At 46.8% G+C, this 23,331-nt stretch overlaps 7 protein-coding genes across 8 annotated transcripts; 4 read left to right on the top strand and 3 right to left on the bottom strand.

Annotated features, from left to right (window-relative positions):
* Positions 1 to 5,606: 5,606 nt before the first annotated feature.
* On the bottom strand, positions 5,607 to 6,434 carry LOC108030999 (uncharacterized). The gene is made up of 2 exons (XM_017104199.3): positions 6,274 to 6,434; positions 5,607 to 6,209 (listed from the first exon to the last, which is right to left on the bottom strand). Exon 2 carries the CDS (start codon positions 6,207 to 6,209, stop codon positions 5,811 to 5,813), a length of 399 nt encoding a protein of 132 aa, XP_016959688.1. The 5' UTR covers positions 6,274 to 6,434; the 3' UTR covers positions 5,607 to 5,810.
* A 323-nt stretch (positions 6,435 to 6,757) lies between these two features.
* LOC108031962 (E3 ubiquitin-protein transferase MAEA) lies at positions 6,758 to 8,449 on the top strand. The gene has a single exon (XM_017105751.3). The coding sequence runs from the start codon at positions 6,860 to 6,862 to the stop codon at positions 8,042 to 8,044; it is 1,185 nt and encodes a 394-aa protein (XP_016961240.1). The 5' UTR covers positions 6,758 to 6,859; the 3' UTR covers positions 8,045 to 8,449.
* Positions 8,450 to 8,587: 138 nt separating this feature from the next.
* Positions 8,588 to 10,407, top strand: LOC108031963 (ras-related protein Rab-13). Its single transcript, XM_017105752.3, has 4 exons — positions 8,588 to 8,875; positions 9,310 to 9,602; positions 9,655 to 9,768; positions 9,962 to 10,407. Exons 1-4 carry the CDS (start codon positions 8,752 to 8,754, stop codon positions 10,070 to 10,072), a joined length of 642 nt encoding a protein of 213 aa, XP_016961241.1. The 5' UTR covers positions 8,588 to 8,751; the 3' UTR covers positions 10,073 to 10,407.
* A 474-nt stretch (positions 10,408 to 10,881) lies between these two features.
* Positions 10,882 to 14,321, top strand: LOC108031743 (serine/threonine-protein kinase Nek8). The gene is made up of 9 exons (XM_017105440.3): positions 10,882 to 11,613; positions 11,679 to 11,817; positions 11,875 to 12,158; positions 12,208 to 12,378; positions 12,431 to 12,940; positions 13,345 to 13,513; positions 13,569 to 13,754; positions 13,810 to 14,042; positions 14,101 to 14,321. The coding sequence occupies exons 1-9, from the start codon at positions 10,919 to 10,921 to the stop codon at positions 14,243 to 14,245; spliced, it is 2,532 nt and encodes an 843-aa protein (XP_016960929.1). The 5' UTR covers positions 10,882 to 10,918; the 3' UTR covers positions 14,246 to 14,321.
* Positions 14,267 to 19,380, bottom strand: LOC108031742 (SAFB-like transcription modulator). Of its 2 annotated transcripts, XM_017105437.3 has the most exons (9): positions 19,111 to 19,380; positions 18,494 to 18,997; positions 18,408 to 18,435; positions 17,993 to 18,107; positions 17,850 to 17,896; positions 15,895 to 16,951; positions 15,413 to 15,562; positions 14,919 to 15,341; positions 14,267 to 14,846 (listed from the first exon to the last, which is right to left on the bottom strand). In XM_017105437.3, the coding sequence occupies exons 1-9, from the start codon at positions 19,228 to 19,230 to the stop codon at positions 14,480 to 14,482; spliced, it is 2,811 nt and encodes a 936-aa protein (XP_016960926.1). In that variant the 5' UTR covers positions 19,231 to 19,380; the 3' UTR covers positions 14,267 to 14,479. The 2 variants fall into 2 exon arrangements, 1 of the variants encoding a protein (XP_016960926.1); XR_007764681.1 differs by lacking the exons at positions 14,267 to 14,846; positions 15,895 to 16,951 and having other exon boundaries at positions 15,204 to 15,341.
* A 601-nt stretch (positions 19,381 to 19,981) lies between these two features.
* LOC108032119 (peptidyl-prolyl cis-trans isomerase sig-7) lies at positions 19,982 to 22,152 on the top strand. The gene is made up of 2 exons (XM_017105952.3): positions 19,982 to 21,731; positions 21,791 to 22,152. The coding sequence occupies exons 1-2, from the start codon at positions 20,104 to 20,106 to the stop codon at positions 22,104 to 22,106; spliced, it is 1,944 nt and encodes a 647-aa protein (XP_016961441.1). The 5' UTR covers positions 19,982 to 20,103; the 3' UTR covers positions 22,107 to 22,152.
* LOC108032120 (complex III assembly factor LYRM7) lies at positions 22,104 to 22,856 on the bottom strand. The gene is made up of 4 exons (XM_017105953.3): positions 22,736 to 22,856; positions 22,543 to 22,686; positions 22,406 to 22,487; positions 22,104 to 22,336 (listed from the first exon to the last, which is right to left on the bottom strand). Exons 1-4 carry the CDS (start codon positions 22,754 to 22,756, stop codon positions 22,170 to 22,172), a joined length of 414 nt encoding a protein of 137 aa, XP_016961442.1. The 5' UTR covers positions 22,757 to 22,856; the 3' UTR covers positions 22,104 to 22,169.
* Between the last annotated feature and the right edge of the window lie 475 nt (positions 22,857 to 23,331).

Genomic DNA, 23,331 nt, shown 5'->3' with positions numbered 1-23,331 from the left:
TTTTTTAAATATTTTATTTATAACTCAAAGCGATGAAGGTATTTGGCGACCTGTATTCTACTTAAATACCTCAAGCTTGTTTGTACTTTCTTGAATATTTTTTAGAACAACAGAGAATTATCTATACTTTTTAGTTGTGCTTGTATAAAAGTATTAAAGAGATTGTCATGCATTTAAGACTTAAAAGAGCTTCTCCCATTTGTTTTAATTATTTTAAATGTGTGCTCTGTAGACGAGCTGGTTTTTTTAAATAAATCTAGCAAACAACTGTATTTTCGAGTTATTGCAATAGGCATTCAGGTTTTTTGTATATTTATTTTTTTATCGATTCTATTGACGCAAGCAAAAATTGGCACACAAAAACTGATACTAAAGGGGTATTTGTATTAATATTAATCGTTGTAAAATCGCAATAAAGTTTTCTGTGGCCTTTAAATTGTTTCCACGCACTATCTAGCTCCAGCTCAGCAATTTCACGGATTCCGGGGCATCCATAAAATGCGATTCCAGGCGGACAGACACCTGCATGCATAATTAAGAGATCCCCCGAGTCGGCGAAGGGTATTCCACGACATTAACGTTCCGCTGCGAGGGAGGTGGATGGAACGGAATCTCCGGGCAGATTTCGGAATTTCCACTGGCATGGGATTAGTTTTGGGCCGTACTCGTATATGGCATTCGCCAGGCGGTATACGCTATATGGTGTATGGTAAGCGAGCTCCAACGCACTTGTAACTGCTTCGGTGCCTTTGTTTCGTGAGCGAGTTTTGTTAACGAAGATGGATTTTTGTAGCTGCCTCACCTTCGTGCACTTGTTTTTATTGTAGCTGCTGGCAGGGGCGAGGGCGAGGGCCGACCTCGTGCTCCTCTCGTCCTCGCCTCGGCGCGCCTGGGTGGGGGAACTATAATAATGACGAAGGCATTAGAGGCACACAGCCAGTGCATAGCCTACTTTTTGGGGCCCGCGGAGTCGAGCGGCAACAGCCACAACAATAAAGTGTAACATTAGCACGCACCAGAAACAACAAAAACTGGTTAGTCAAAGCCAAATAGTTATTTTGGCCATTATTCTTCTGTTTTCTCCCAGCCCAGCCGTCGTTGTTTATGATTATTTTTCTTTTGGGCGGTGCATGGCCCTAATTACGTTTTCTGAATTGCCCAGATGAGTGGGTTGCTTGTTGCTTTTAAGTTTTCACTTTCGATTGCAGCCGAAAAAGGAGCAGAGGGAAAAGGTTGCAGACCCCGCCCCAGCCCAATTTGGCAAATAACTATTTAGGTGCATATCGAACAGCCTGAAACGGATGCGAAACTTTCGGGCATGTCTGCCACTGTCTCACCCCCCGATGCAGCCCCTCCAGGAGCGAGTCAATAATTCACACTTTGAGGTCAATTTGGACATGAAACACTCGCCCAATTTGCTACACAAATTCCTCTGCTATTCGAATCGTTTATTTTCGGACCCTTCCGACTGACCCTTCCGAAAATGTCAAGCTGTACTGCTCCACCGGCTCTCCTTATCTGCCGCCTCGATCGCCTTATAAACGATTGTTTTAATCGCTGCGACAGCATAAACAATTTTCCCTTAACTAAACGCGCGCCATCGCAGCGAATTTATTTTGCACACGCACGCCGAACGGAAGGCTTTCCAGAAGGAATTCACGACAATCGGTGGATATAACTAATTAGGACACGATTCGGGTCCGAGAACGATGGAATGCATTAAATAATCCCGAGGGAGATGCCTTGTAATTTCAAATAACATTATTGTGTTGATAAACTCTCAGGAACTGTGAGCAAAAGAGTTCAGAAAATACATTTACTATGAATAATAATATAAGCTTTGTAATATCTCACCTATCTCTTTTATTTTTTTATCATTCATGATCATAAAGAATGTTTGTTGTAACTTCTTTCTGAAAAAAATTAAGGTAATTCGTGGTTTATTTATATAGTCATTGAAATTCATATTCAAAAATTTAAAACTGTTGATGGAATGAAAACCCTTATAACTTTTAGCTTTTTTAATCGGTTTATTAAGAAGTTTTTAGTGCCGTTTCTCGATTTTCTGCTAGAAACGTATAATTATATCCGACTGGCCGATTATTTTGACCATGGTACTTTCGCCATTTACGCAAATCCTGCCGCAGCGCGCCAGACGAAATGCGAAATATTTACATTTATATGTAAAAATAAATTCCTTTAATTATTATTCAGGTGAGCTGGCGACCACAACAAGCATTTCGGCCTGCCGCAAGGACCGAAATTTATTTCGGATATATATTTCTTGACATTATTGATAAATGTTGCTGGCCACAGCAAAGAAACGGAAAACAAGCAGGAAAATTATATGGAAAACTCACGAAATCTTTCGACCAAATCAGAGACTGCAGCGAATTGGAGTCGCCGCCCCTTGGTTTTTCCACCCAGAGCCCCAGAAAACGCCTCTGCCCAGCAGAAAGACCACTGTAATTAAAGGACTAATTCGCTTTCAACAATTTGGGCGTCATGTTTTGGTCTTAACTGATGATTAATTAGTGCGACTGTGGAGTTTCTAGGACCAGCCCGGCGCTATATAATTTTCTCACGAAATCATATTGGGGAGTACTCATGCCTAGAGGTCATCATATTCCCGCTGATTATAACTCCAAGCCCCAGTCCGCATTAGGCTCTTGAAAAATGCCAATTTAAGGGACTTAATTCCATATTATGGCCACGTCTAATTGCGAACTCACACACACCCCGGGCACTCCGCTGCATGCAAGTTTGTTTTCGTGCGTTCCTGGACATGCACACTCCGCCGAACCCCCGAGGCGAGGAGCCCCCGAAAGGTGGCCTAGTCCTTTGAGGAGCGACCTCCACTCCTTGCCCCCGAATGTTGCATGCGCTGCAAGGCGAGCGCGTCGATAGCCGCTACTTGTTGTAGCCTTGTCTTTGCCAAGTCTTGACCAAATAACCTTTCCATGACTTTCCCAATTTATCACTCTCCACGCTGCCAGCTAAATGCAGCTAAATGCATGCTAAATATGTGTGTGCCAAGCCGTATAACGATTACACATTTCAAGTTCATTTGTTAATGCACACCTTGATTCTGGCAAGGAGGCGACACTTTTGGGGGACATTCTCGGACTCGGCCAGAGGGTCTGCCCTGCCCCAAGAACAGCCCGATTCGCATGTCATGCTGGCCAGGACTAAGCAACTGGAAACATAAAAATAACTGCGAAATGCTAAAGCTCACGAACTTATTATAATAACTCATGCGTGGTTAGGTTAGGACGTCATTGAATCCTCGGGGGGGATTATAATTATGGCCTCCTTAGCAGCACTTGAGTTTAGAGCCACTTTGGATGTTAACATTTTACGTAACTACATTAAAATTATCCATAAACATATAATCAGTTGAGTTTCATAAATAGCCATTTTGAATAGGCGCGGGTTTTCAGCACCATTTCTAAATGAAAAGGAATCTTTATCCTTTAAAAATAAATCTCTTAGGTCGCAACCACCCAGGCCGAATTATTTTCCTAGTTGCATTGCATCCAATAACCGCAAAAATAGCTCGTCCTTCCCATAAAGCTTTCTAAATGCATATGAACTTAAGGATCATAAAACGCCTTTTATGGGGCCATTACTTAGCTTTCTAACAAGTAGCTCTTCAAAAGTGCCCTGAGTGTGCAAGACCATAGCCATATAGTTTCTAGTATGCATTTTCTGGTATATTTAACCGAGAAAATACCTCGTCCACCCATTCATTTGGCTTTAAACATGACGATTTCAATGACCTATCTAGAGGAGAGGGCAGAAACTCATTAACCAAGGCGTCATCATCGTCGGACGTTATTCATTACTCACCCAAAGTCCAGGGGGAAGGGAAGGCCAGTGCACACCCTGTATAACGTCCGACAATATGCAAATTTACGCACATCAAAAAGTGAAAGTTCTAGATGGTGGCCATAAAACCCGAAAACGCGGGAGTAGGTACCTGGTTCTACAAAAAATCAATGCAGCCCAGCCGAGAAATGCGGCGGTCAGTGGGGAGCCGGAGATGCCCCTGGTCTCGGGGCGGAGGTATGTGGGTTCCCCGCGGGGGGAACACGATTAAACCGCACTGATTATGGGTTACGACCATTTCTTATGGTAGCCCCAAAGCGCCAAAAACTTCAACAACAAAATTGCCCAAGTAGCAGGTCCTGGAGACGACCATTGATGACGGCTCCGCTGCACGCAATCCATGACATCACCAGAATGGTCGGCTACCCTCGGCCTGTTCGCCGAGTTCCACTTGGCTTGGCCTCTCCAAAAAGTACGCCGCCCGAACTGACCCACAATTAGACTGAGTGCTGAGCCCCCTTTCTCGGGGCGAGTTCTCCACGGGAATCTACCTGACACCACAAAAACCACGCCAATTTAAATGCACCTCACTAAGTTATTCTAATACATTTTTGCGCCCTCAAGAGCACTGAACTTGTCGTAGGACCTGCAGAAAAGGTGGATCAGGTAGTGTGTGTGTCAGTCGACCTGAGTGACATTCCTTAATTGGAATTCAAATTAAAACTGACTGAATTTAATCGCGTTCCCACTGGTTGTATTATTAAAATGCAATTTTTCTGAAACCAGTCCTTCTTGGGCGTCGAGCCCCGCTTGGACTTCCTGGCCGGACATGCAATTTTCAATTGTTTGTCATTAGGGCAATCTCAATGTAAATGCCTGACCTTTGCGAATAATTACTCTTGCTCCTCGAAGGGTCGAATGCAATGGGTTTTTAATGATTTTATGAGTCAGTTGGGAGTCGGGGTTGGTAGGGATTTTAGAGATATGTATCTATCAATGATGCAAGATCTGTCGATGCTAGGTTTCGATAGCGAACTAAATGAACATATTAGTAATATTATTTACTCCCTTTCGTATCTGATTAATAAAAGTTAACTCCAGCTGACAGTTTTTAATACTCGATCGATGGTGTTTTAAAATCCGAACGAACCCTTACTGATAACCACCGACAAGATTATGAGCCGGCTAGTTCCTCCCTCCACCAGGTCCACAAGTTCCAACAAAATGTTTATTTGTTTGTTTTCGCGTTTTATCGCGGCACGTGTCCCAAATTTACTCGAAATGAGTAACTTCCGTTCACGGGAATGAAAAATTACTTACCAAAGGCCCAACATTGGGTTCATGCCGGGGGTCAGGTTTTCATGGATTTTCAATTTTCGCGCCCACACCGCGCCCCGAGTCTGGGCCTACCTAATCTGCGAGTAATAATCAAAGCGGCTTAAACGCTGGCGAAAGTCAATGTACCATAAAAGGAGGTTAATTCTATGCAATTTTGCACGGACTCGTGATTACTTTCCTTCAAGCAGACGTATTAATTACATAGCGGCGTACATTAGGTCAACACTCGAACTCCAACCAAGCATAATGCTAATTACGAGAAATTAGGGTGAGCCGACTTCGTTTCATCCAATATGAATCATCCAAGAAGAGTTGTAAGAACTTACTTGATAAATCGGTGTATCCTCAACCATTACGTATTTTCTTTTGTATCAAAAAGTAATTCCTTTTCTTTTAATAGTGTTAAACATATTATTTCCCGATACTCTAGACTTCAAATATTTAATTTTAGTTTTAAAGATAAGTCTTTTTTATTTGTAAAGTTCTTATTTATTCCAACTGGTCATTAAAGAGTCCATAGGAAGTTTATAAAGATTGTAAATATTTGAATTCTTTATAAATATCATTTGAAAGACATCTTGTGTTTGAGATTTCCTATTTCTAATTGACCTACGTATGATGGTGTAGCACTCTTCTTAGGTTACTTAGGGTTCAGGGCTTTGTTCCACATACTTTGTGTATAATATTTTAATGACTTCAATCTTTCGAGCACTCTTGGCAGGCAGGGCCCGCTCAACTTTCTTCAACATTTCTTCCAACGACTTCTGATTAGCGAGTTCCTCCCTCTTTTTCTCACGATATCTTTGCTGTCTGATTCGATCGGTTTCTCTCTTTGTTTTAAGAACTTTCTTGTTCTTCGTAACCACTTCCTTCAGTTTCTTGCGATACAGGCGACTTCGTTCAGCCTCTCTAGCCCGATATTCCTCAAACTTGATCGGGTCCTTTTTTATTTTCTCGCGGTATCGTTTCGAGTTATCCTTGGTCCCCTTAGTTGTGGCCTTTGAGCTGGTATCCCTGCACGCTCTAGTGGTCGATCTTCCCATCTGAAAATTGTTTTAAGTTATGATTAACAAACTTTTTTATCAGTAAATACTCAGAATGGCTTACTTTACTAAAAAAGTAGTTCTTTAAACTATCAGGTAAAAATAACACGCCCTTCTAAGCATCTATTTTACTCCCAAAGAAGGGTTTTTGTTTATTTTGTTGTAATGTATTACTTTTCGAGTTCTTGTAACATTTGTTTATGTTTACTGGGCGACTATCAGCTGTTATGCGCTAACAGAACAGTGATAGCTCGTGTAGACTTCTGTTAGAGTTGCCACTCTGTGCCACAAAATTTTAGCGGGAAAACAAGCTGAAACATGGCTGCATTTTATGAAACGTACTGAAACCCCACGTTTTTAAAGATGGTTTAATATTATTCAAAACGATATTATTTTACAACTTTTACATTTGATCTATTAACCAATTTCTAAAGCCAAAAAAATAAAAAATAAGCAATACTACACCAAAAATATTTTGCGGGAAAGATGGCCCACTGAACAGCTCTGTCCGCTCGATAAGCTGACTGCAGGCCATCTGGCAACGCTCAACCCACAAAAGCAAAACAAAGCAAGGAAAGGAAGGGAAGAAAACGCAATTGCGTCTCAAACTAGAGGATAAAACCAATTTGCATCGCACCCGCAAAGCGAAAATGTCGGAAATCAAGGCGTTGGAGCACGCCACCCTGAAAGTGCCATACGAGATGCTGAACAAGCGCTTCCGCTCGGCGCAGAAGATCATCGACCGTGAGGTCGACCAGGTGACCAACGTATCGCGTCAGGTGGAGAAGGCCCTGGAGGCGGAGGAGGGACCAATTCTGGCCGAGGTCACCAAGCTGGTGGACAACGTGGCCCAGAAGCTGCAGGTGCTCAAGCGCAAGGCCGAGGAGAGCATCAACGACGAGCTGAGCGTCACACAGATCTGCAAGCGCAAGCTGGACCACCTGAAGGGCATCACACCCCCGAACAGCGTGTCTGGCGACCTGTGGCAGGGATCCGTGGACCAATGGAAGCGCATCAGACTGGACCGCCTGGTCATCGAACACCTGCTGCGCATGGGCTACTATGAAACGGCCGAAGAGCTGGCAGCCAAGTCCGATGTGCGCCACCTGACCAACCTGGACATCTTCCAGACATCGCGCGAAGTCGAGGATGACCTGGCTAGCCACAGCACCACTAAGTGCGTGCTCTGGTGCATCGACAACAAGTCGAAGCTGCGAAAGATCAACTCGACCATTGAGTTCAGCCTGCGAGTGCAGGAGTTCATTGAGCTAGTGCGTCAGAATCAACGCTTTGAGGCAGTGAAGCATTCGCGTCGATACTTCCCCGCCTACGAGAAAACACAGCTCAACGAGATCTGTCATGTGATGGCCCTGCTGGCCTATCCGGCCGATGCCCAGGCAGATCACTACCGCAAATACATGGATCCGCAACGCTGGCAAAAGCTAGTGCTGGACTTCCGCCACGAGAACTACCGCCTGTTCCAGCTGTCCAGCACGTCCGTGTTCTCGGCAGCCGTGCAGGCCGGTCTGTCGGCCCTCAAGACGCCCCACTGCTACGCCCAGACGTGTCGCAACCTCAACTGCCCCGTCTGCCAGGAGGATCTCAACCGCATCGCCCTCAAGTTGCCATACTCGCACTGTGTGCAGAGCCGCCTCATCTGCCGTGTGACCGGTCTGCCCCTGAACGAGCACAATCAGCCGATGATGCTGCCCAACGGCCAGATCTTTGGCCAGATGGCCCTGCCGGACATCACCAAAGACGACGGCACCGTGACCTGTCCGGTGACCAATACCAAGTTCTCCAACCCCAAGGTCGAAAAGGTCTTTGTGATGTAAGCGGCTCTGGACTCGACTTCCTCTTCCTACCCAACCGCACTAAGTTAAGCAAGGAACAACTCTATTTTTGAACATGTAACTCCATATCTATTGTGTACACCTGTTTAATATTATTACTATTGATAAGCCATGAAGCGCCCGCGAACACCCTCGATTTGAATTCCGATTTCGATTGTTCGGAAGCCGAATGCTGCTGCTGCGCATGCGCAGGTCTATTGATTAGTTGACTCCACTCCGCATCCACGGGCTGGTTTGTTTCGCAGTCAGCGCTTCGAGGTTGATTCACGCGAACGGCGTAATTCGACTCCGCCTCCAAAGTGGCACACTATGCACACCTAACACAACTTATATATTACATTAAAAAACAAATCAAATAAAGGTTAAATCGTACGAAATATGCCAGAAGCCACTTGTCAATTAGCATGAATTCCCGATTGTTTTTGTTGCGGAACCTGTGAAAATTTACAACAAATCCCTGTGACGCCGCTGCAATTCGAGGTGGAACAGCTGCGAGCAGCAACAAACAAGCCAGGCCAGCGGATACATAAACAAGCTGCAGCCCGCTACAACCCCTCGGAGCCAAAACCGAACCACCACCACCACTTGCACTACCCAACCACCAATAACAACAACGCCAGCCCATCTGTAACCGAAAACCTCCGCAGTTAATATTACTATTCCTATCGAAATCCGCCAGCTCTGTCAACATGGCACTGGACTTTGTGGCCACCTATAAGGTTCTGGTACTGGGCGACTCCAATGTGGGCAAGACCTGCATCGTCCACAGATACTGCGACGAGAAGTACTACGACACATACATCTCCACCATAGGTAAGTGCTCCCAATCTGCGCACAGCAGCCCCCGGACTTTTAAAGATATAGGGTTTCGATTCAATTAAAGTCAATGTTTTTTACTTTGAAACAGTGTTTGCTAATAATAAATCGTATTTCATTAATATTTATCATAATTAAGGAAGTGTATCTAAGTATATTACTCTTGGGAAATCCCAAACTATCAAGAGTAATATGTAGATAATTTATCGACTAACTAAATATTTTTAAAGAATTTATATTAATTTTTAAAATTTATAAGTGAGCATATTTAAAATGGCCACACAAACTATTTTCTTTAGTACAATAACTACAAAATTATTCTATCTTCTTGCCAAAGATTTTATATCCAACATAACTATTATTTCAACCGCAGCTGTAAGCCTACGTGTGCGTGAAACATCCCACTATCATCCCATTTTATCTTCCCCCAGGCATAGACTTCAAGCAGAAGCTGATTAACCTCGATGGCGTGCCCATAAAGCTGCAAATCTGGGACACGGCAGGCCAGGAGAGATTCCGGACACTGACCACAGCGTACTACCGAGGTGCCATGGGCATCCTGCTCATGTACGACGTGACCAACCTGGAGAGCTACAACAACCTGTCCTACTGGTTGCGCAACATCCAGGAGAACGCCTCGCCGGACGTGGTCAAGGTGCTGGCGGGCAACAAATGCGAATGCTCTGCCACCCAGCGGATGGTGGACAAGGAGAGGGGCGAAAAGGTGAGTCACTGGTCCAGCAGTTACCACTAGTGACACCCGTAATCCCTTCCAGATTGCCGAAAACTTTGATATGCCCTTCTTTGAGGTGTCGTGCAAGTCGAACATAAATATCGAGGATGCGTTTCTGTCACTGGCCCGCAAAATCCGAGAGCAAAGAGAGCGGCGGGTAAGTAATTTGATATAGATAGACGCCGGGGTGGGTCGCCTTGAAGGCCCCAAACAATATCAATAAACAATTGAAAGCCCTGTTTTTATATTGGCCAGTGAAAACAAATATTGGCTCTGATTGTTTGGAGATAAAGTTCCCCTAAGATGTATACCTAGTACAATAGTTCATATAATATTCCATTTTTCCACAGGGAGACAACTTCGACAACGACGAGAGCAAAGACAAGAAATCACCCGGCTCCAATGGCCTCGGAACCTTCAGTCTCGGCAGTCTTTCCGGCGAGAATCGCTGCACCTGCTAAATAGCCATCGATGGATTACGATGCGATCGCAACCGCAACCGCAAACCGCAAAACCTGAACAAGTTGTCCAAAGCTATTGAGCGTTGTAGCATTGTAGCCAAGTTCGTGCATAGGCCACGTTTTAAATGCAAACCACGTTCGGAGGGCTGCCTGCATTGCATTCCACACATGTAATGCGTTCAGATTGTGCATTTTAAGGTACACTTAGTCCAAGAGAAGATAGCATAAATATTTTAGCATATTCCTGCAAATACATAACGGTCGATTATACATGCATATTGTCTCGATTCCAATAATTATAATCTAATGCTAAATACATTTATACTCATAAGAAACGCCGCTTGTATGTACTGGGGGAATATAAAATTATATCCTGAAATTGAAATGTAAATTAGTTAAAGAATTATTTGAATGCTCTAAAAAACATGTTCCAATGGAGTTTACCAGATATTTCCAATAATTTGGAGCTTGTTTTACATTGCAGCTAAGTCCCAATAACCATTTCCTATAGGCAAATGTGTATTAAATTACTCATTTATTTTGATTCCTACCTCCATCCGTATCCAAGAAATTAACATCGATTATTCGGAATCGTGGCCCTGCACTTTTGCTTCTATTTCCATTCGAATTGCTTATGATAATACCCCCCGCCCGAGGTTGTTCAATTAGCGAACCCACTGATAACGCAAGCACATGTCCACCCACCCAGTGGCCCATCACCCACTTTACCTAGCAACCGCTTTGACCACAACTTCGATTCGAACATGTCAAAGGACAATTATACAATAGACAGGACACGGTTCGATTTTGAACGTCCAAGGCGCAGGTTGTGTCCGCTCGGAGGAGATGAAGAAGTTCCGCGCGAAGGCGAGTTCCCTGCCCATTTTCAACGGTCGCATAACCGACGCCACCACCCTGACCACCAGTTCGCTGCAGTTACCTTTGGGTCAGACTTCCCAGAGGAAGCAATCCTCGTGCACCAGGGTCCTGCCCACGGTTTTTACCATTACAGACGGCACCACCGGAGCGGCCAGTACCTCCTTGGCGGAGGCCATGTCCAGCAGCAAGGCTCAGGTGCCCCCATCGCGGCAGGAGAACCAGAACCTCCTGCAGCTCAGTGTTCCGCGAGAGGCGGCAATGAGTGTGACTGGGCCGGAACTGGCCAACTACGAGAAGGTGCGGGTGGTGGGTCAGGGGTCCTTTGGCATCGCCATCCTTTATCGCCGGAAGTCCGACGGCCATCAGATCGTCTTCAAGCAGATCAACCTAAGTGAATTGACTCCCCCCGGTCGGGATTTGGCCATGAACGAGGTGGACGTGTTCTCGAAGTTACATCACCCGAACATTGTCAGCTACCTGGGTAGCTTCATCAAGGACAACACACTGCTGATCGAGATGGAGTACGCGGATGGGGGAACACTGGCCCACATCATTGCCGAAAGGCAGGGCAAGCTGCACTTTCCGGAACGCTATATAATAGCCGTGTTTGAGCAGATCTCCAGCGCCATTAACTACATGCACTCGGAGAACATCCTGCATCGGTAGGGAGCACTGTATATGTACTGTGTACTCCAAAGATCTTTTAAGTTAATTGCGATGCTTTCAGGGACTTGAAGACAGCGAATGTCTTTCTCAACAGACGAGGCATTGTGAAGATCGGGGACTTTGGCATTTCCAAAATAATGAACACCAAGATTCATGCCCAGACTGTCTTGGGTACACCCTACTATTTCAGTCCTGAGATGGTAATACGTTCTATCGAATTAAGAATGATATTGCTTGAATATCCCACGCCTTTTCAGTGCGAAGGAAAGGAGTACGACAACAAGAGTGACATCTGGGCCCTGGGCTGCATTCTGGGCGAGATGTGCTGTCTGAAGAAGACCTTTGCTGCCTCCAACCTCTCCGAGCTGGTCACCAAGATCATGGCTGGGAACTACACGCCTGTGCCCTCGGGCTACACTTCGGGACTTCGCAGTCTTATGTCAAATCTGCTGCAGGTGGAGGCTGCCAAGCGACCCACTGCCTCTGAAGTCTTAGTCTACTGGATTCCGTTGATATTCCGAAGCCTTGGAAAGAACAAAGGGTATGCCTGAGGTTTAATCTGACATATATTAATCACACTTCTCTCGCAGATACTCCTACGAGGATGATGTGGGCAGCAGCAGTGGCAACCACCTGAAGCCTTCTGATCCCAGCACCCACAGCAATGTGACCATGGATCTGGAACTACCCACCGCCCAGACGGAGACTAAGCAGCTTATGAGTGCGGAGACGGCGGCGCCGCACGAGATCCTCGAGAAACGGTAATGGGTGGGTAGTCCAGACCTACGTTCTAATCCAGAGGACCACCTGCAGATCCGTGCTGTATCAGCTAAAGGCCTTTGGCACCTGCTTCAGTATGGCACCTATCCAGCTGCCTCCCAAGGCCGTCATCGTGGGCGTGGCCATGTCGGACTCCCACTTTGTGGTGGTTAACGAGGACGGATCTGCGTACGCCTGGGGCGAGGGCACCCACGGACAGTTGGGTCTCACAGCCCTGGAGGCCTGGAAGCACTACCCCAGCCGCATGGAGAGCGTGCGCAACTACCATGTGGTGGGTGCCTGCGCTGGCGACGGATTCACCATCCTGGTCACCCAGGCGGGCAGTCTTCTCAGCTGCGGGAGCAATGCCCAACTGGCTCTGGGGCAGGACGAGCAGCGGAACTACCACAGCCCGAAGCTGGTCACCCGACTGGCCGATGTGCGAGTGGAGCAGGTGGCCGCTGGACTCCACCACGTCCTGGCCTTGAGCCGGGAGGGAGCGGTATACGTTTGGGGCACCAGTACCTGCGGAGCCCTCGGTCTGGGTAATTATCAGCAGCAACAGTGAGTATCTCCTAATAAAATTACTAACCTTATCCTCGATTTTTTAAGAACTAGGTGTTAAGGAAAAATTAATAGCACGTCACGTATGCTAGTTCAAATTGGTTAGACTTCTAACTCCTATCAACCAACAGATAAATAATTACTTTAAAAAATGGGGTTTAAAAAATGGTTGGTTAAACTATACGCACCCAGACAAAGATGAACTTTTTATTTAAGGCAACAGTGCGTATGAGGGATAAGCTTTAAAGCCACGGCGCAAAACCTGAAAAGGATTTTTTATATATTATGTTAGTCCCTAAATTTTGTTTTTTTATTTGTAATATTTACTTATTTTTTAGCTTTAAGGAAATTGTATGCTATATACATATATAAAAAAATTTTAAATATCTCCTTTCCTCTAACAGAAAATTTCCCCAAAAGATTCTTCTGTCGCACGTGAAAACCAAGCCGTCGAAGATTTACTGCGGTCCTGATACCTCCGCCGTGCTGTTTACCAATGGAGAACTCCATGTCTGTGGCAGCAATGACTACAATAAGCTCGGTTTCCAACGTCCTTCGAAGATAACAGCTTTTGTACGTATAATCTTAATCTGAAATTTTGTATTTATACCCTTCTATCCTTCTGCAGAAGAAAGTCCAATTGCCTCACAAGGTGATTCAGGCTTGCTTTTCGTCCACCCATTCGGTGTTCCTGGTGGAGGGCGGCTATGTCTACACCATGGGTCGCAATGCGGAGGGACAGCGTGGAATCAGGCACTGCAATTCGGTGGATCATCCCACCCTGGTGGATTCTGTCAAGGCCCGGTATATAGTGGTTCGTACAACACAGTTCTGGTAAAGGTATGTTCCGATTCAAACATCGCATTCAGAAGGCCAACTGCAGTGACCAGTGCACCATTGTCGCCTCGGAGGACAATATCATCACCGTTTGGGGCACTCGTAATGGTCTGCCCGGGATTGGCTCGACCAATTGTGGATTGGGACTGGAGGTTTGCACACCTAACACGGAGTTGGAGCTGGGCAACAACACGGCGGCGTTCACGAACTTTCTGGCCTCGGTGTACAAGTCCGAGTTGATACTCGAACCAGTGGATATACTGGCGTAAGCTATCCCTGTGCTACAAATATTTTCATAAATAAAGTCATAACATCTCCAACAGTCTCTATTCCTCCAAGGAGCAGTGCGACCGGGGCTATTACGTCCAGGTCCATGACGTCTATCCTTTGGCTCACAGCGTTTTGGTGCTGGTTGACACGACCACTCCACTTATATCCTCCTACGAAGGCGACTACCCGCAGCTTTAGATTAAATAAATCATATAAATATACGCTGATTGTGTGCATATTTTCCATGTTTTGGTAATACATTTATTGGTTTCCAAATGTAATTTTAATAGTTAAAACTACAACTAAAGCGAACTAAAGTAGAAGCAGCGCTTCTAGGCGCTGTGTGTATAGTCATTCGGTCGGGGGGCTTATATAGGTATGTATGATGCGGGGATGCAAGTTTTGTATTGCCTCATGTGAAATGCACGTTCCCTAGTAGCGCGACACCGGCCCGCTATAGCGATCCTGGGTGGGGCGGCTGGCACCGTACATTCCGCTAGCTCCCCCGCCACCACTTTGTCCCTGGTAGCCGGTCGATCGATCGTTGTAGCTGCGATCAAAGCGGCCGGGCACCTGGCGCCAGCTGTTGTCGTCGACGGTCGATTTCTGCCACGAATTGGTGGTGTGGATGTTTGAGGACAAGCCGTTGTTGCTGTACTTCATCTGATTGCCTCCGCCACTGCTGCTGCCCAGGTGGGAGCTTCCGCCGCCTGATGACGGGGCCCAGATGTTTACGCTGTTCGAGCTACTGCCGTAGCCTCCACCGCCGCCGCTGGAGTTGTCATAGCGCTTGTTGCCCCTGTAAATGTCGAAAAGAAAATAACGTTAGAACTCTTCGAAGCTCATTTAATGACGGTGTTCAATCATTTACAGGCTGTGGGAGTCATCGCGTCTATAGCTCGATGTGTTGCTGCGATCCGAATCATTGTAGCGTCCGCCTGTGCCGCTGGTGTTGTTCTTATGAACGTAGGATCCGGTTCCGCCGCCTGTGTTGTTCTTGTGCAGATACGAGCTGCTTGAGCCGCCGCCGGCGGTTCCCGAAAGTGTCAGGTGGCGCACTTCGACATCGCGCTTGTTGTAGTCGTCGCGCTTGCTGGATGAGGAGCCACTGTAATCATTGGAGCGCTTGGTAGGTACGGAGGAATAGTCGTCGACAGCTCCACGCTTGGATCCAGATGATGCACTATAGTCGTTGCGCTTGTAGTCCAAGCGCTTGTTTGAGCTGGAGTAATCATCCAACACTCGCTTGGTGGTTGACGACGATCCATAGTCATCGTGTTTTTTGTCATAGGTGCTGTAAGGATAAACATTCGTATCACGTATGTTGTGGCTCTAACCACAATCTTTTGGTATGCCCAATCTTACCTGCGGGAGCTCACTAGATTCGTATCGAATCTCGGTGGAGGTGGGGCATCAAAAATAGCAGGACGTTTGCGATCTGTAACGTCTGAGTAACGGTCATCAGTGCGCTTGCTCACCCCGCGCTTGCCAGTATCTTCGCGAGACTCCATGATCCTGTCCGAATAAATCGCCAAGAGTGAGAGGAAGAAAGATGGAAGAGACGAAAGAGTTCAGTTAGTAATGCTAGTAGCGGCAAGTCGGTGAAAAGGGGTGAGGGTATCAGACTCAGATTTTCGACTAGGATGCATTTGCCTATCAACGTTCCGTTTAAAAGCAATTTCAGTTGAAGAAACAACGTGGATGCTGCAACTTAACACACTAATCACAAGGACAAATGCTTTCCGAGAGAGAGAGTATAAAATAAATATTTTGGTATATCAGTGTTGTCGCCTCTGCGTTGGCCCAAGGGCAACACATTACGGTCTGTTTTGGTTTTTTTTGCATACTTCATCTGTTGTCGCTTCAGCTCGAGGCGCTCCAGCTCGATTTTCTCTCGTTCCAGCTTCTGGCGCTCGCGCTCCATCCGCAGAAGCTCGGCCTTCTCGCGCTCAAGACGTTCCCGCTCGACGGCGAGCTTGCGCCGCTCCTCCTGGAGGCGCTCTTCTTCGATGCGCTGGCGCTCACGCGCCTCGCGCCTGCGACGCTCCTCCTCGCGTAGCTCACGCTCCCGCTCGCGGAGGCGCTGGCGTTCGCGCTCCTCACGTATCTTCTGATAGGACAGCATCTCCCGCTGGCGGCGCTCGCGCTCCCTCTGGCGCTGCTGGATTTCACGATCAACGTCGCGCGGATTGCGCCCCGAACGACGGTCCTGACTGCCAGACCCCTTGTGGCCGCCAGTGCCGGATCGCTCGCGATCGTGACGCGGCCTATCCTGGCTGGCAGACGATTTTCCCCTGTCATCGACGCGGCGCTGGTTGCGCTCCCTGTTGCCGTCCTTGCCATCGCGCTTAGAGTCGCCGCCGATGGACTTGTTGTCGGCGCCGCTTCCATCGCCGCCTTTCTTGTCTTCGCCACCGTTGGCGCTGGTTCCCTTGCCGCTTCCCGATTTCTTGCTGCCGTCGTCATCCTTCTTCTTGTTTCCAGCGTCGCCCAAAGTCTTGCCTTTCCCCTCCTTGGAGTTCAAGCTGCCGCCAATCTCGTTCTTGGTGCGCTCCACCGAAATGATGCGTCCATGCAACTCGGTGCGGTGCAGATTCTCGATGCACCGCGAGGCGTCCCCGGCAAAGGACATGGTTACGTATCCGTAACAGCGAGTGCCTGGGGTACGCGTGTTGGTGACCACCTTGGCGCCAACCACCTTGCCAAACTTGGAGAAGATTGCTTTGAGGTCGGTGGCGCGGGTCAAAGTTGACAGACCAGAAACCCAGAGATTACGCGACAGCGTCGCCTGCTTGCTGCTCGAGTTGGCACCGCTGCCATTGCCAGCACTCGAACCAGATCCCGACTTGCCAGCGGCACTCGATGCAGTTGAGGATGCGGCACCAGCTGCTGCTGTCGATTTCTCTGCAAGTTCCATGTAAATAATAATATTGGAAGAGAGATATGGTCAGAGCTTTGAGTGGGCTTAACTGGTTAACTGTTTTGGTTTATGATACGTTTTTTAAGGGAAGCATTTTGTGAACGCACACATTTTGTAGCTGCTGCAGATGTTGGAGTTTAGAGCACAAACGTCACCTAACGGAGCTAAGAGAGTATGAATTTGGTTGGGGTGCTGGTGAAGATCTGTTGCCGCTGCAGTTCCGCTCACTGCTGTCCAGGGAGGAGGAAGAGATATAGAGAAAGGAGTTCCAGGTCAAGGTCCAGAGTGCACAGTCCACATCCTCAAATGACATCGTTGCCTCCAGAAGAGCAGATAGGACCGGAGTGAGTGATGAATTTCCGATGCAGGGGTTACCTGCCGAGAAGAGTAAGTATGTGCCACTCCCAGCACCACCAAATGAAAGTGTCCTTTCAGTTGCTCTGCAGACGAATGAGTTCAAGTCCGTCTAATGGATTTGATTTGACCTCTCGGTCTGGTATCTTCATATATGCCGTTGAAGACCAGCGCCAAAAAGTTCCTTAGAGGACATCAGGATACATGCCGCATTTGTATAAAATAAGTTTCCTTTGAAGTAAACTGGAACAAACACTGTTAGATAAACTCCTGCCGCTGATGTTGTTCGGTGCATCGCCGCTCCCTCGCAGAAAAAAGGGCATCCTTGGTGGTCCCCGTCCCACGTCCATGTCCCAACCAAATTCACACTCTCTTGCACAATCTTTAAAACATGTTCCTCAATGGTTTAGCTCAACTTTCGTCAAGTTTATCGACCTTAACTGGGTTCATGCTTGGTCCGATCATTCCCAACGCAAGACCTTCCGAACACACCGAGCTTATCCATGCTAAAACTGTAACTTAAATTACCTTTATCATCCTTTGGATTCGTTGGTTTTCCAGACGACTTTTGATCGCTATTTTCCATAATAAATCGTGGGCATTCATGTGACAGAATGAAAATAGAAAACATATAAATATGGTGTAAGAGAAAATACTGTCATATACACTACCTAGAGTCTTTTTTGTCAGAGGATTTTTCATCCCTTTTCTTGGAGCGTGCACTCTCGTCATTTTTCTTGTCGGCATCCTTTGAGTTAGACTTATCGGATTTGTTGGCCGGTTTCACTGTAAATCATTATGCTTAATATTAGTAAATAAACTCTCTGACTGGAGTAGCCTATTTTTAAACTATAACGATAACAGCCAATTGATCGTGAATTTAAAATCGACAGACGTGAGCCAAATTTAAATATATTCGCAGTTAGGGAACAAAAAGCATCTTGATTGTGAAACCAGAATTAATTAAATACATGCATACAGATACCACGATATCTCTAGCCCCCAAGGTGGAATTTTCAATAGCTTCGAGTTATGTGATTGGCTCAATAAATACTATACTGGATCTGTGATTATCTGTCGACTCACCAGATTTAATAGACTTGTCGTCCGGGGCCTGAGATAGTGAAAACTGGATTAGAACGCATCAATGAAGGGGAGATAGTTGCAATTACCTCGTCGTGGAGAAGCTTCTGCTCGTCCTCACCAATGGTCAGATTGATGGACTCGTCGTTGTCCATGTTTCCGGTGTCTCCGGTGTTTTCCTCCTCACCGTGAATATCATTGTTGGCCTCTTCGTCGCCATTGTTCTCCGCCTCTTCATCCTGGGCTTCTCCCTCGGGCTCGCCGCCTCCATCACCATTCTGGTGCTCATCATCGTACTCTTGGTCCTCCTCCTCCTGCTCCTCATCATCATCGAGAATCACACACTCGTCGTCCACATCGCCCACCTGGTCGATCTCATGCCCATTGTCGTCGGCGTGATGGGAAAAGTCATTGTCGTTTCCGTCCCCATAGTCATCCTGCTGATCCGCCTCCTCCTCTTCGGCATCAACGGGCTCCTCCTTGATAACCACCGTCGACATGGGATCCTTCATGGGCATGGCTATCGGTTTTTTGCCCTTCACGCCCGGCACAATCAAGTGGGTGGCCGGGTCTAAACCCTCCCCCTTGAGCGCCTAGAAAATGGGAGCACCCAACGGCTGGTTACATACGGTTCCGGCAAATGCACAACTATCTCTCCCGCCGGCGGAACTGGAGCGTGATTTGAGCTTATGAATGTAGGGCTTACCTTCTCCAGGCGCTCGATGAGCACCGCCTTTGGGCCCACTGTCTCCAGCTTGCGATTTTCCAGCTCAGTTTTTAGGTCGCACACGCGCAAGTCCGCGATTTTCTTTCCTGCCTCGGGCATTCTGTTTAATTCGCAATCACTGGGTCACTACTCGATCGTTAACTAAAGCTTGTTCGCTATTCAGTCCCGGGAAAAATGTTCAACAATCTTTTTCTCCTGTCTGGAAACGTGTGAAAATTTCTTGTCAAATTCACTGATACACACACAATTGTCGAGTGAGCAATCGAAAATGGCGACCACTGGGCTATCGACGGTGCTGCACATTTAGCTAATTTCCCCGCTAGATGTGACGGTTTTCAATGTGCGAGAAAAATTGTATAATAGAGACAAGCGGGAATTTTGGCTGATTTTAATTAAGGTTAAAATAGAAGGTGTCTAAATAAAAAGATGCTAAAAAAAAAGTCAACATTTAGCGACATTGACGTTGGAGGAGTTGGGTAGATCACCGTGAAATGATGCCGTCGAAACTTTAAGCTATTTTACCTGAAAAACTCCATTAAGCTACTCAAAATTTGGTAAGGTTGGTCCGTAGTTCTTGACTCATACGTTTTTGACAATTACAATCAGTCGTGGATGCTGCAGAACCTAACGTTTCTTAATAAAAAATCGCTAAAATTTAAATTGATTGATCTAGCTTTTTTTTTTAGTGCTAGCTTTGTTTAAGGTTAGTTTAGCCAATCAAACACTCTACTGGCACAACTGGTTTACTAACAAAACGTATGAAAAATATCCCTTGTAGTAAATTGTCACATAAGCAAAAACGTGGTAAGGTTAAAAATAGTTTAAAAAATTCTAATATTTGTCGTTTTAGCCATTTTTTGAGCCACCTCCGATTTTGCGACATCTCTAATAGCCTTCGTTGGATTTCGTGCTTGTGCTTGTGATTTGTATTGTTTATTGACTGCTTGCCGCCGGTTTTTGTGAATCCTCGCCATGTCGGTGGTGATTGAGACCACACTGGGCGACCTGACCGTCGACCTGTTCACCAGCGAGCGGCCCATCGCCTGCCTGAACTTCCTGAAGCTGTGCCGTCTAAAGTACTACAACTTTAATCTCTTCCACACGGTGCAGCAGGGCTTCATCGCCCAAACCGGCGATCCCAGTGGAGCCGGAGACGGCGGCTCCTCCATTTGGGGCGTGGTGGAGGGCACGCACAAGCGCTTTTTCGAGGCGGAGTACCTGCCGCGGATTCACCACTCCAGCCCCGGAATGCTATCGCTGGTCAGTGCCGGCAAGAATCTGGTGGGCTCGCAGTTCTTCTTCACGCTGGGGGAGAACCTTTCGTCGCTGGACGGGAGCCATTGTGTCATCGGCGAGGTGGTGGAGGGACACGAGGTGCTGCGCAAGCTTAACGATGCCATTGTGGACGATAACTTCCGCCCGTACCAGGACATTCGCATCACGCACACGGTGGTGCTCGAGGATCCCTTTCCCAATCCCCGTGGTCTTCAGGCGCCCAGTCGCTCGCCATCACCCAGTGCCGAGCGCCTGAAGAACGGACGCATTGCCGCCGACGAAGACATCGACGACACGGATGGCATGACCATGGAGGAGCTGCAGGAGATGATGGCCGAACGGGAGGCCAAGGCGCGAGCCACAATACTTGAGATTGTCGGGGATCTGCCCGACGCGGACATGGCCCCACCAGAAAACGTTCTGTTTGTGTGCAAACTCAATCCGGTTACCACCGACGACGATCTGGAGATTATCTTCAGTCGCTTCGGCGTAGTCAAGGGATGCGAAGTGATTCGCGACCGCAAGACAGGCGACTCCCTGCAGTATGCCTTTGTCGAATTCGAGGATCAGAAATCATGCGAGGCTGCCTATTTTAAGATGGACAATGTTCTGATCGACGATCGACGCATCCATGTGGACTTCTCTCAGTCCGTTTCGAAAGTTACCTGGCGAGGGAAAGGACGAGGCATTGTGGGCGACGAGAACAAACTGGACTTTGACAATTTGCGAGATAACAACGAACGCAGAAAGACCAACAATGGACGGGCCAGAAAAGATGATCACAGGGATCCCAAAAGAACGGAGGATCCGAGAAGCAGGATGGGCTCTGCAGAGCGAAGAAGGGCAAGGGAGCAGCGTCACCAGGAGCAGAACAACCGGGAGGATCTTAAAACTGCGCGAAGGCGGTCAAGATCGAGGGAGTTAAAAGTTCGACGACGCTCCAGGTCCAGAAATTCCGACCATACCAAAGCCAGGGAGAACGCCGATCGAAATCGTTTTAATGATCGCGAGAGGAATCGCAATGAGAAAAGACCTTCAAGGTCGAGGGATCACCCGCAAAGAATGCGTTCCAGGTCAAGGGACCGAGCAGAAAGGAGGCGTTCCAGATCTAGAGACCAAAAGGATAGGAGACGTTCTAGGTCCAGGGAGCAAAACGAAAGAAGGCGTTCTAAGCCAAGAGATCAAATTGAAAGAAGGCGTTCTAGGTCCAGAGATCGTTATGATAGCAAGCGGGTCAGCTCTCCCCAAGACAGAAGGCGTCACGAAAATGGGGTTGCCCCATATAAAGAACCTGTCAGAAACAATAAAAGATCCCCAGAGCGAAGGTATGTATTCTAAAAGCATTAAGTGTTTGGCAAAAACTTACAACTTAATCTGTTCACAGGCGGCAATCCAGGGATCGAGATGACCGGAGATTGGACAGAAACTTAAGCCGACAGAGGACTCCCGAGCGGAAGCCAAAAAATTCAGTGGAAAAGAGCAAAAAGGAGGAAAAGAAGAAACCTAAACGTGCACCTAGCACTAGTTCAGACTCCAGCGAAAGTTCCTCGGAATCCGAGAGCGACTCGGACTCCACAACTTCGGATAGTTCTGAGGACAGCTCATCGTCGGACGAGCGCAGCAAGCGCAAGAGCAAGAAATCCAAGCAGAAGTCCAAGTCAAAAAGTAGTCACAAGTCCAAAAAGAAACGTAGGAAATAAAGATAACGACATTCTTGATCAGAACAAAACGATCTTGACTACTGCTAAATAATGTATAAAGTTCTACTTGTTGCGGGCCTGCACCTCGGCTTCTAGTGCCGCCATCGCAGCTCCACCGCAGCAGCCTTCAGTGTTCTTCTCGCCGCGTCGCCTTCGCGGTTTCTCGATGACGGCATCGGGATTAAAGACCACATTGTCCAGCCGCGTCGTCTCCGGCGTTATCCTCAGTTCTGTAAATAGTATATTTCCAAAGTTAAGTTTGGAGAGCGTGTTTATGTAATGCTCATGCTCCCACTGACCATAAACACCTTCCTCCTTCTTCTCGGCCTGGATCACATTCGTGCGCAGCTCCAGGTCCACGTCCTGCGCTAGTTTGATCATCTGCAAGTTACTCTTCTATAATAAACATTTTAGAAAGAAATAAATATTAACAAACCTTCTGAATCTCCTCCTCGTTGGTTTCGCTGCGATTCTGGAGGAAACATTCGTTGATTTTGAGTCGTCCGGCCGCCAGGGCATTGGCATCTCCTTGAAACACGTACTGTCGTGTTCGATGAAGCTTCTTGAAAGCAGTGAGCACCTGCGAGCGAAAGGTGTTAACTATTTATTTACGATTTTTTGGTTTTTACCTGACGCCGCAAATTGGACATTTTTGTATAGTAACAGCTGATAAGGACGGGGTTGCCGGATGGTAAATGTTTCAGGGCTGAAGCTTTATGGACACTTCGTTATAACAAACTAATAGTTAACTAAGAATTGGAAAAATTGTTTTATTAGATATGATATAATCGTTCGATTTTGATAAAATTTAAATTGAATAATAAAAATTTTAATTAGTTAACATTGGAAATTAAACTTACCAGACAGTATGGAAAATACACAGTATTAGATAGAGGTATTTTAAGCAAAATTTAAGAAAAAGTGCACTTTTATACTAACTGAGCTTAATGAGAATTAAACGCTCTACAAGATAAAAAAGGTTTCAGAGGTGGAGCGTGCAGGACTCACTTTGTAGCACTAAGGGGTAAAATTTCCCATAGTGCACTCCCACTAACACCACCAACCAAAATTAGTAAATTAACAATATTCCGTCAAAAATTACTAATTTAATTAAATGATGTATGTACTTAAAATTCGTCAATCTTTCACTATGAGTCTCTTAGAAATGGAAAAATATCGATGTTGCCCCGGTAAACATCGATTATGCCGATGTTTCGAAAACATC

Source organism: Drosophila biarmipes, chromosome 3R (assembly GCF_025231255.1).
Source record: "Drosophila biarmipes strain raj3 chromosome 3R, RU_DBia_V1.1, whole genome shotgun sequence".
Classification (NCBI taxonomy): domain Eukaryota; kingdom Metazoa; phylum Arthropoda; class Insecta; order Diptera; family Drosophilidae; genus Drosophila; species Drosophila biarmipes.
This window is presented reverse-complemented; position numbering and strand designations above follow the sequence as displayed.